The 12,319-nt window shown below is 42.3% G+C and overlaps 2 protein-coding genes across 2 annotated transcripts; both read left to right on the top strand.

The window, feature by feature from the left end:
* On the top strand, positions 1-2,363 carry LOC118327752 (mucin-1-like; the record flags this gene model as incomplete). The annotated part of the gene is given in 2 exon segments (XM_035661184.1): positions 1-368; positions 2,128-2,363. Coding segments are annotated over 2 exon segments (386 nt in total), but the record flags the coding sequence as incomplete, so codon positions are not given.
* Positions 2,364-3,740: 1,377 nt separating this feature from the next.
* LOC118328119 (cytochrome b561 domain-containing protein 1) lies at positions 3,741-12,185 on the top strand. The gene is made up of 4 exons (XM_035661725.1): positions 3,741-4,210; positions 4,430-4,759; positions 5,614-5,651; positions 7,462-12,185. The coding sequence occupies exons 2-4, from the start codon at positions 4,603-4,605 to the stop codon at positions 7,966-7,968; spliced, it is 702 nt and encodes a 233-aa protein (XP_035517618.1). The 5' UTR covers positions 3,741-4,210; positions 4,430-4,602; the 3' UTR covers positions 7,969-12,185.
* Positions 12,186-12,319: the final 134 nt, after the last annotated feature.

A 12,319-nucleotide genomic window follows, 5' to 3' on the forward strand; every position in this document is an offset into this window, starting at 1 on the left:
AGTCCCACTCACCAGCCGCCAAGGCAGTCTGGACCTACAGACGAACACACACTCCTCTGGGCCACTCCTCGCCCCCAGACCCCTCCTCCGCCACCAACAACTCCCACAGCCGGGGCGGCGTGGGGGACTCAGGACTGCACGGGCAAGGCAGCGGGAGGGGCTTTGAGCACCATGGGCTGGTGAAGAAACGCAAGGGGGGCAGCATGGAGGAACACTCGCCCTCCTCCAAACCCTCAGCGCACCGCCTGCCCTCCTCTTCTTCCAGCTCCACCACCACCTCCTCTCCACGCTCTAACTTCTACCCCTGGAAGGATAGTAAAGGCGGGGGGCTGGCTGGGGGCGTGGAGAAGAAACTGGGCACACAGAAGGTGAGTTTGGAGGACAGGAAACATTATTTGATAGTTTAAAGTTGTAGAGTTGACCTAACAGCTGCTGTAAAGCTTCTACAGGCCCTGAAGAGACAGATGGTGAACCCTGCCAATCTGACAAATGCAACACTGATCCTGATTGTTTTTCTTTTCTTACCACCTATTCATGACCTGTGGCTGCTTCCTTTACCTCGATGAAGAAACAAACGGTTAACTGGTTTCCATGCCCATATGACACAGTTCTATTGTATGTTCCCCAAAATATCCTTGAAAAAGTCAAATGCAGGTGTAGGCATAAACAAACATTAACCACGTAGAGGTTAACCTGTCAATTAAGTTATGTTTTGATAATCAAACAATCTTTGGTCCTCATTGGAATACATTGCTAACTGTTGTGAATCTATGTTCTCTACAGCTGCTGTCTTCTGCGACAGGGCAAGCTACAAACTTTTCAGAGCCACCTTTCAAAAACATAGTTGTTAGTAACACATTTTCTGAGGACAGTTATGTTTGGGGAAAAGAAGATACCTGTTCTAACTAATTTTACATAATGTTTTAAAAAAATATATTAGAATTACATGAAAATCACTGTCAACATGTGGTTGGTGCTTTGTGGGCTGGTTTTCACGTTAGACCCTTCTTAAGCCCCGCCCCTTTTTGGTTGAGCAACCCTCGGTCAGAACCTCGGTCAACTTTCTTCTTTCCTGTACTTAGATATGCTATGTGCTAGGCTGGTTTGTGTCAAAAAGAAGATCCCATTTTGAAGATGGTTAAAAGATAAAAGATCTTAATTTAGCAAGTTGACCAAAACACTTGCTAACTAGCTAATTTTTAGCGAGCTAGATAGCAAGGGTCATGCTACCGAGCAAAACACTGGCTAACTAGCTAGATAACATTCAATACTCATTGGCTAGCTATTTACACTTGAAAGCAAACGGTAACACAATGCTGGCTAGATAGCTAATTTACATCAATTGTTAGTTAGCTAACATTTTGCTAACATTGGCTAATTTAAGATCTAACTATATATACAGACCTGTGACAAATTGAAAGAAAAACCTGAATGAATGAGTGGAGAAATATGCAGATGCTTTCATACATATAGCGTGTCTAAATACAGGAAAGGAGAAAGTTGACCGAGGCTTGCTCAACTGTTGTTGGTGCACAGAGCAAAAAGGGGCGGGACTTTAGAATGGTCAGTTGTAACTTGTGAAAACTTCCTGTGCTTCACTCTGCCCACTGTGCTCAGATTATAAAAAATATTCTTTTGCTATAAACATCTGGTGGGAAAACTTTAGGCAGCCCTGCCCGAAGTTATCTCTCAGTTTAGAGCGGTGTTTCCATGGTAACACTCACAGATGATAGACGGACAGCAATACAAAAAGAACATGTTACTGTTCTACCACACGGTTACGCTGTTGGAGTTAATAGCAGCTTGAAGCTGAAGCTTAATCAGCTATTTTAAATTGAAAGCTAACCAGAATATAGAGTGACTTAGTTTTATTTAAAGGTACACTCAGATTTTGTTACAGTTCTCCCAAACCCAAAAATTGAAAAAAATTGTCTGGTTTTAAACATGAGCTTAACATAAAGGAAGTGTCTTCTCCAGCCATCTGATTCATCTTCTGATTCTGACTTTTCTGACATCATGTATGTCACGTTGTTTAATTGTACCCAATTTTGTACATTTCTGTAGTGAATATACAAACCAGTTATCAAAATGGAAGTAACAATTTCCAATTTTTCTTTTGTCCCACAGCCAAAACTGCACCATTAAGTGTGCCTGCCTTACAAGCCACTATGAGGGAGCCAGCTCTGCTCAGTCCAAGACTGAGGCAACAGGACTCAAACGTGTGTGTGTGTTTGTGTGTGTGTGTCTGCCTGCCTTTTGTCTATTGAGCAAACGCTCAAGTATGAGTGTGTCAGGTTGTATGTGCAGAGTTGGATCTGTTGGTGTGTGAATCTGTTTGGATGAATGTCTGAGGGAGAACTGGGAGTGGGAGGGTGGGATAAAATTCAGAGTATGGATTTAGAAATACCTCAAGACCATCCGGTTATGCTGCTAAATTAAATATGTTGGTTTATAAAAATGGATTAAAAATGTCCTTTACACTTGGTTTCTGTGGCCCATTTTCTTAACGTTTAGTAAACTCTTAACAGTGTATGACAGTCTCCCAGTAATGTTCAGTCTGCTTGTTCCAACACACTCAATCAGAATCACTTTTATTAGCCAGGTATTTGCACACATACAAGAAATTTGACGTCTGGTTTTACCTAAATGATGCTCACAGTCAGTGAAATGTTTTCTGCCTTGTTTTATTCAAAATTTCCCCAAAATTCAGCCTGACATGAACTTTTGGATCCCCAGTAGAACTTAAAATACACATCCACTTTAGGTTTGAACATTGCCTGGGTACACAACAAGAGAGCACAGAGTAAGGTAGCCTCTGATTGCTTTCGCATCTAGCATGTTAAGATAATTTGACGCCAGCCGCAACAGCAGTAATTATTTTTAACTGGGAAAAAACAATACAATTGGACATCTCAAAATAAAAACATCTCTGAATGCATCTGAGTTTTGCAGCTTTGACAAGGTTAAAATGATGAACATTACGGACCAGTGTGTAGGATTGAGTGGCATCCTGCAGTGTGGTTGCAGATTGCAACTCACTAGCTTCACCCTCCCTTTCCAAGTGCAAGGGAGAAACTACGGTGGCTGCGATTGGCCGATCTAGAGCCAGTGTTTTGTTTTTTGTACTGTAAAGCGTGGACTCAACTGAAAGGTGACCCGCTCTCTGTATTGATAACACAGCTCATTCTAAGGTAACAAAAACAAACATGAAATAGAAGGGTAAACACAGGCATTATGAATTATATTGAGGTTCAATTAATTCAATTTCAATTCAAAGGTTCCGTTAGTCTTTCCAGTGAGCCAACATGCACAATAGCAGAACCTTGGCTGTTCAAACCTAAATTTGTGTCATTGGTAACACCTGTGTTTATCCTACTATTGTGTCAAATTGGCTGCTGCTTAAAAAAAGGGGGGTGGGGGGTCATAACATACTAAAGAAGGAATGTTCTTTTAGGATAATAATGATGGTAACTGGTGTTTTTTTAAAGCCCTTTAATGTTTATTTAAAAGTGGAGTACATTACATTTGTACTTTAAATATAGTCTTCACATTCAACCTCTGGATGATATGGTGCCCTTTGCCCTGGTTTTGCCCCTCATACTGACGGTCAATAAAGTATTGTTATTAATTATAATACATGAAGTATAGTTATTAGTGCTTATATGTGAGGAGGTAATCAGACCGCCGTCTAACTAAACACCAAGCGAGCACTGAAATGAAGCCGGAAACAAGTGAATCATCTCACTCCTTTCACACTCTTCGGCAGATTCAAACCAGGAAGTGAAACCAAAACAAAAGCCGTCAGTAGAGAAAGTTGGTGGTTGACTAGATTATGATTTAGTAACAGTGTCACGGTCGCCTGTCACTGCTGGGGCTCGAGCTCTGCTTTCAGAAGATGTCGCGGGAGATGCTCTAGCCGGTAGTGTATGAGACCGGAGGAGGGACCGCACAGTGTCCACTGCTGCTGCCGCTGTCTCTGCCTCCGACCGAGACACTGGGACGACCTAGTTTCTTAATCCATAGTCGGACCGCACTTGCCTCGGAGGGATTACAGCCCGCTTTATTTGTTGTCGTCAAGTCGGCGCAATTTAGCCAAGATTACAACAGGAAGTTAATAGATTTTGAACCATACCACCAACCCTCTTAAAACAGCCTTGAACTCATTGCACTAAGATTGCCAATCCAAAATGGAGGACTTTGGGAGACAAAGGTAACCCCTAACAGGACAACATAAACTACATGGCGGAAGGATATATTGTTGAACAAGTAAAATGTAACAGTCCCTATACATATTTGTATTGTAATGTTTTATTAATGTAGTCATTTATAACCCACTGAAAAAAAGGAAATTAACTATTACCAACTAGACGTGGAGTTTGAAAAACTACAAACCGGAAGTACTATGTGTCGTCATTGTGTGTATCTTTAGGTCATGTTCAGCAGCTCGCCCGTCTGCCCTGTGGCTGTCCGGTTCTTCATCCCTATCCAAATAATTATGGAGCTCGCGCGGTGTCCCCACACAGCACGCGCCTCGTCTCGCCGTTTCAGCGCAGCTTCCGGAGTCCGCAGGTAGCCGCGCAGGTGGCTCAACTCAGCGGCGGAATGCGGTCCGATGTGGAGTACAGCCCGGTGGGAGAGGGGCTGGGGATGCGGGAGTACTGGCTCTATGTGTGGCTGCGGAGGGCGGCGGTGGTAGCGGCTCATGTCACCGGTCTGGGACTGACCCTCATCATCTCCCTGCTGTCCAGGCCCGGAACCAGTGAGTGGATCCATGGATACAGACCAGATCACTCATACTCATCTACCTTAACATTTTCATTAAAACTGCCGTAGTGTAAAGAGATGGTTATCTTGTTGTTTAATGGCTGTAAATTGTACCAAGTGCTTTTAATTTATTTATTTTTATTTATTCATTATAAAAAAGGATTCTCCTCCTAATAACACATTGTGGAGATACAGTGTGGCATTTAATGCTTCACAGGATATTTATTGCAGGTGAATTGGGGGCGGAGCCAGATGATGGAAACATTTGGGGGCGGGGCTTAGACAAAACCTGTTCTACCATGCACTTATTCCCAAAGTGCTATACAAATTAAAGTGTACGGCATGTCTATAGCAAACTGAAGACATTTAAATGGTAGTGAAAAGGTACATTAAAGCTGCAGTTGGTAACTTTTTGTCATATTTGCTGAAACTGTCACTGTATCCTGACAGTACTACAGGAGACAGATAATCTGTGAAACAATCAGGTTCCTCTGGCTCCTTCTATCGGTCCCCAAAACTGTTCTGTAGGTCAGTTGGGATGATTAGAGCAGTCAATATTGTCTGATTTAATGTGCAGCCAGCGGGAAATCTGCTCCTGCTGTTTCCTTCAGCTGTGTTATCAGATTTTGGATCATGTGATCATCATTTTGGTTTTAGTTTGAATGCCAGCAATAGAAACTAGGTGGAAAGAAAAGGTTATAGCGAGCCCCGCTGAACCTACCCTACCTCCTGCTCAGATGTGAAGGCACTGTTATCTTTGTGATCACCCAACAGTTTGATGGCTGCCATGCATTTTCTTTTGGTGGTTTTGGATTGTAAGATACTTACTGGTGTTTCTCTTTCTTCCAGGTCTGTTTTCTTGGCATCCAGTGTGTATGTCTGTCGCAGTAAGTTCAAAGTCCATGTATGACTCTCTTATGCACACACACACACACACACACACACACACAGTGAAAGGTCCTCTCTTCTCTTCAGTAGTCTGATGTGATGAAGAGTTCAGTTGTCACAGCTTGCACACTCTGCTGTCCTCTCACTTTTTACTCTGACTAACCGTGGCAGTGTTTTGATCAGTCTCTAGACAGTCCTACACATTACTTATGTCACTTTTGGAGACATTCATTTCCTGGTGACTAACCCTAACCACAACTTTAACTACTACTACTACCTTTACTAACCCAATTACAGAAGCTGTCCCCAGTTGACTGGTCAGTTCCCTTAACTCTGTTTTCTATGTAGAGCTGCAGTGCTGTATGGGTTTGGATGCAGCATTATTTCAGTAAATAAGCAATTAGGGATGCACAATCTGGATTTTTGTCAGCCGATAACCAATAATTACCTGCTCCTTGTGGCCCATACAGACAAGATAACCGATCGTTTCACATTTATGTATTTTATATTAAGATGTTTATAACATCTTATAAGAAGGCTGAGATGTAGGCAGGAAAGATGACGATTTAAAATTGTGTTACAACTAGCAGACTTTGTCCCTCCTCTCAGTACCCTTGTGGAATACGTATGGCAAATTGCAGTTGTGTTGCGGAAACTGTAAAAAACGTCCACGTGTTCCCAAACTTTTTCATGTCAAGGAATCCCACAATATATGCACACTGCCAATCTTAGAAGATTTTCGGGGTTCCCCTCTGAGTAATTGTTTTATTTTTAGGTTTAAACATAGTAATTAATGATCAAATTGGATCATTATAAATTACAAAGACAGTTTTGGTGAGTTTTATTTTGTTTCTGTCCACTTTGAATGAAGCTACAATCATATGATGATATGGGAGGTAAAATGACGATGTGATAGTGTTATTATGGCTGTTTGTGGTGAAACTAAAGGTCTATCTCTGTAGGGATCCTTTCCATAATATTGTCAGACACTGAGTCTAGATCATGTGTATACTTAGAGAAGAAAACAGGTATTTTAATGAGTATTTCTTCAGTTGAAAATGAACTCTCCTATAAGCACTTGGCGTACCTTTACACTCACGCCCTCTGGTCTCTGTGTCTCCTTCTTTCCACTGTGAATAATAGATGGGGATGGAGTGCTGACACTAATGACTGCGTCGCATCACTGCATCACATATTGTGTTACAAACTGACCTAGAATAAGCTACTGAAATGGCTCACAGGTTGGTGTTGGGGTGTTCTCTGTCATGCCCTGTGGCAGTATGGGGCGATGAGTCAGTCGTGATGCGTCATCGCAGTCCGTCAGCCGTGATAAGTTACTGTGCAAACATCATGCCTCCCCTGTCAGGAACAACTCTCCCCTTTGAGCTGTTAATCTGTGATTGATGTGTTGATTGTCTTCCACAGAAATTAATTCAAAGCACATACAAAGGAAGCCTATTTAGGACCCAACACTCACTTTGTTAACCACCACACACACTCATTTATTCATTTCTTCATTTATTAATAATGAAGCCTAGTTGTGTTCAGTAAAGCTCAAAATGCAGCTGATACAGCTGGTCACTGTAGTTATTATCAAACGTTGCAGGAGTTGGCGACTTTGTTCAGTGGTGGAATACTGTGTTCTCATAACCAGCAGAAATGATGCTTGTGGTGTCTCTGCCTCCACCTGGTCCTGTATTTTCTTACACTGAAATCTTGTTTTGTGTTCCTTTACACAGTCTCTGCCTGCTTAGCTAACAAAGAGTGTAAACACCTTTGTGAACACCTTTCTCCTGCTTCCCTCTGTAGTACTGCCTCTGTATGACTGAAGGCATCCTCCTCTTCTCGGCTGAAGGATCCCCCTTCTGCTTCAAATCTCGGAAGGGTAAAGTCCGTCTCCACTGGTTCTGTCAGGCTCTGGTCCTGATAGCCGCTGCCACTGGGATGGGCTTCATGGTGGCCAGCAAGAACGTGTCAGAGCACTCCCACCTGGTCACCTGGCACAGTTGGCTGGGCATCTGCACCCTGGCCGCCACCGTGCTCCAAGCGTCTTGCGGTATCTGCGTGATCTTCCCCAAGCTGCTCCGCCTCTCCTCCTCTCTGCCGAGGCTGAAGCTGTACCACGCCACATGCGGCCTGGTGGTCTACCTGCTGGCCACGGTAACCGTGGTGTCGGCCATGTTCTCGGACTGGTTCCAGGCCACGGTAAAAGGGGTAGCCTGGTGGGCCTTCTTCCTGCTGCCCCTCTTCCCCGCCCTGGTAGTGATGAACCAGATCACTAATTCCTACCTGCCCCGCAAGAAAATCACCAGCTAGGTGGCACATAGCATGAGGCTTTAATCGCTCGGTGGCCATATTGCATTGACATCGTACTCTGAGAATCAAATGGAAGCAAAGTCTTCCCCTTAAGCAGCCATTCAGGATAAAATAATTAGACAGCTTCACATGCCGGTAGTCCCATAGACAGTCTTACAGCACAGGTATCTGAAGGGGCGTTTGGAAGCCTGGAATGTAATTTCACTGCCTGCCACATTTGATTTTCGGCTCACTAACGATCAGTTTGTACTCTCCGACTGACAATTTGTCTCAACAAACACTCAAATGATTTGTTTGTGCACACAGATTATTGAAATTCTCCACTCAAGTGAATGTGGGAAGTCATTGTGGCAGTAGGAACGGAAGTGCAAAAACCAGAATGTTAGCAGCAAGCTAGCAGCTGTATTTTATTGTGGAGAGTTATCAACTACACCATGTTCCATCTGATAAATTAGGAGAAGAAAGAAGTAATTTCAGGTGCAGAATAGAAATTCTGGACTGAAGTTACTTATTGGAGGGTATAGAGCTCAACAGTGAGGTTCTGGAAGTAGAAATGCCATTCATATTCTGAATAGAGGATTTTGATTATTAGCCATACTATCGTAGCCATCCAAGCTAGACTTTCCACGAGCTATGACATTGTGCAACGATGGTACATGCTGCTGTAGGAGCCACGAGTTCTTATGATATCCACCTTGTTTAAAGAAAAACGTGTTTTATCTGCGACCTCATGTTGAAATACTGCTAATACCCACAATCCTAAAGTGTAACAGCAACTTCTCTGATTGGTAGAGCTAGCTGTCTGCTAACATCAGTCTACATGAAACTGCATGAGTCACACAAATCATGTTGTTACACTACATATACGCACACAACACAAACTACAATATATTACCACACTATTATTAACAATATAAACACTAAAGGTTGTCTTAGTTAAGCTAGCATTCACAATGGTTTATGAGACGAGTCGTTATTTTCTAAAATAATTAATAGTAATTAAACCTTTTTCCGTTTTTTTGGCTCCGAACCAAATGTTTTATGGTCAGTTCATCTCGTAGTTGGTCGGCTTGGTTCCAGGCTTATAACTCTTGAGGATTTCCTGAAAAGTCAGTGGAGGGAATGATTAACGTCTGGAACCAGAGCCGTTCCAGAAGTGTGCGGTCACTGTTGAGCTCTATGCGTTACGAGGTTGTCCTTGACTCCTCCCAGATACCTCCTTGACTCCTCCCAGATACCTCCTTGACTCCTCCCGGATACCTCCTGTGTTCGGCTCTCTCCAGCATCTAGTGGTCAGTAGAAGAACTGCAGCTTAAAACATTGGCATCTTTGCTCTGACTCCCACTGAAACAAGAAACGCAAAGGAATTTCCTCTGATGATGCTGTCCACAATATGCGGACTACCATACCAGATGTACACACGTGAAACACAGGACACAGTAGGGTACGGCTATCCTGACAAACAACTGGAGGCAATATGCTTTCATCCGTTGCCTCTCTGGAGGAATATTTGCACTACACAAGCAGCGACAGCAATGTATGACTGGTTTCTGAAGGGATGTGAAGCACCTATGCTGTCTGTGTGAGCACTTCAGCAGTGAAGGTGCTGCACCCTGTACATTTTATTTATTTATCCATTTATAATGTGTTTGTGTTGTGGGTGAGTGCAGGTGCTACATGGAGCGTTTTACCATTAAAGTTCCATCATTTAACATTTTTTATATTTATCCATTTATGACGGACTGAATTACATGACGGCATATAGCATGAAAGCAGTCGCCAACAGAGAATTATCAAGCTTATTGATAGCTCATTGTTTTGCTTATATGGCTCAGGTACGCTACCCAGAGGTGGGACCAAGTCATTGCACTTAAGTCCCAAGTCCTAAACTTTGACTTTTTCAGTCCTAAGCAAGTCACCAAATTCACCAAATGTAATGCCATAACAACAAAATGAATCAGAATTATCTTTGGTATCATCTCAAGTCCAATTCATGTCCAAGTCTACACCTCCGACGCTACCTGCCCTACACAAAACAACAAACTGACAAAGTTGGCGACGAGCTGCAGACAAAAAGCAAAAAGGCTTAGTAGATAAGTTGTCTTTGGAAAGCATTAGCATTGCTGTTTCCTCAATGAGGCCTTGTTTGATTACAAAAATGCTAGCATTGGTAACTTAATGACATGAAAAACTACATGTAGCACCTCTGGTTCATGAGTTTTTACATTCTGTGTGTACCTGTGACCATTTTCTGTCTTTTAGGTGGTGTTTGTAGCCATGCTCTCTGTGTCTTTGTAATTAGTAAGAAAAATGAACGTGTCCTCACTCTTATGTCGCTTTGTACAAGGCCAAAAGCGAAAGCTGTTTTCCAGCAGATGTCATCAATCCAGGAACCGAGCTACGCACATAAAACCAGTCACATCATACTTGCATGGGCTTGTAGTTCTGTCCAGTCCGCTCAGTACCTCTGCAAAATAGTCAAATTAGAAAACTTGAAAATGGTACCAACTACTGTTAGGAGCCACGGTCAACAGGCTTCCCTAGAAATGAACATCAGGTTCCTCTGAAGCTATCTTGCTAGGTATAGCAGATAGTAATCCCCAGCTTATTGCCCCCAGCAGGTACCACCAGTTTAGATCTTACTAAACAATTTCAAAAACTATTTTAAACCCTCAAACTAACCATAATACTGTATATGGACCTTGTTTGGATGGAACACCATGGGAACACCTGACAGACTTAATTCAGGGCAGATAAAAGGCCCAAGCAGGTGGCACCAACAGGTTTCCAGCTGCAGGTTTATTTCAGGCCACAATAATGAGGACAGCTCAGTGAGACAGATAGATGAATGTGGACTATTTTTAAAACGGTGTTGGCAAACCTGATGCACAAAGACCTGTTGGATGTACTGATCCTCCCGCACCTTGCCTCAACCTCTTTGTCTTACTCACTGCTAGGAGGCTTGTGCAGATACAAATCATGTTTCCTTTTTGACGTAATAGTCCATTAATAATAGCCCATTACAGATCGCTGCACAGCCTGCAAGCAGTGCTATCTACTGTGTCTGTAATATAAGAAAGATACTTCCACATATCTTGGTTCTCCAAAAGCACTCATCATGTAGAATGAATGGCCAAAAATGTTACACACTGGACCTTTAATGCTGGGAAATTGTAAGAAAATCAATAGTACATGTTCCTGGAGTTCGTTTCCAGGCTCGGTTTCACATTTTAGCTGTCCTTTATTAAGATCAGGGTTTCTACTGTTGGAAGTCTTCTTTACTGTTCTTCTTTGCTCGTTTTGTTAGCAATTCTGGTTTAACCCCAGCTCGGCAATGTAATGCAATAAATGTTCAAAAGTGTAAAATAACAATTTTGTTAAGTCAAAATTTCCTAATGAAACAGCAGAACTCAAAATACCACATTTAATATGAATTTTGTGACTTCTCTTTTAGGTTTTATGAAAGAGAATTTACCGTCCCAACCCTCCATTAAATGGTAGGAATATTCTACTACATGCTACTGAACACAACTTGCTCACAAACTTATTCTTTGTTCTAACTACTCAGGACTTTGCTGTATGAGCCTGTTCAGAGTGCTAATGAGCCGATCAGAATGTAGGTTGTAGGTTTGTATTTATCTATCCTTGTCACCAGGTTGCCGCCTGTGAACCTTCTGTAATAAACAAATAAATATATGTGAGTTGTTATTGCTTTTATTATACCTCTGTTGTCCATCTGTGCATTTTTGTGAATGCGATATAATGCATATTGGCTGAAATCATACGTATATGTATTATCAATATAGTGATAACTTCCATGTAGCCAAACTTGATACCTTTTTATTCAGTTCCTTCAAAATATTCACTGCATATATTCTGAGTCTAGACAGATCCGACTGGTTGGCGGAGGCGTACAAACATGAGGCGGTAGTTCCAGTTCCTAACAAGACAAGACTTTAATGTTCCAGGACTAATAAATGTGGACAATGTGAAACATCAAGAGGTGTTTCCTAAAGCCAAGTGATTCCAGGTTCTACACATAACCCAGAATGCAATGCAGCCACAACATCTTTATGTGCTAGCTTCAGCTTTTTACAGGATAAGGCTGCCAATATTCAATGGTTTTCATAGTCAAAAAATCCCATAAAAAGACCAACAGTGATTGTGTCTACTGAAGAGTGTTATGTCTCATTGACAGTATATATAATGGACAGAGCTACTGGGTCAGTGAAGTGACGCCAACGCATAAGTGTCTTAAACCTGCCTTCTTTCTAACGTCCAGCAGGGGACTTAAGTGTTATGGAAAAATGAGCTGACCTCTTGATTTAGCTCAGTAAACAGTTTCCTAATG

Source organism: Morone saxatilis, unplaced genomic scaffold (genome assembly GCF_004916995.1).
Source record: "Morone saxatilis isolate NCDOM2014 unplaced genomic scaffold, NCSU_SB_2.0 Contig18, whole genome shotgun sequence".
Lineage (NCBI taxonomy): Eukaryota > Metazoa > Chordata > Actinopteri > Moronidae > Morone > Morone saxatilis.

Coding starts and splice junctions, on each gene's coding strand:
- LOC118328119 (XM_035661725.1), top strand. CDS start 4,603: ATGCGGTCCGATGTGGAGTACAGCCCGGTGGGAGAGGGGCTGGGGATG. Junction 4,760..5,613: donor GCTGTCCAGGCCCGGAACCA/GTGAGTGGATCC, acceptor TCTTTCTTCCAG/GTCTGTTTTCTTGGCATCCA. Junction 5,652..7,461: donor CAGTGTGTATGTCTGTCGCA/GTAAGTTCAAAG, acceptor TTCCCTCTGTAG/TACTGCCTCTGTATGACTGA.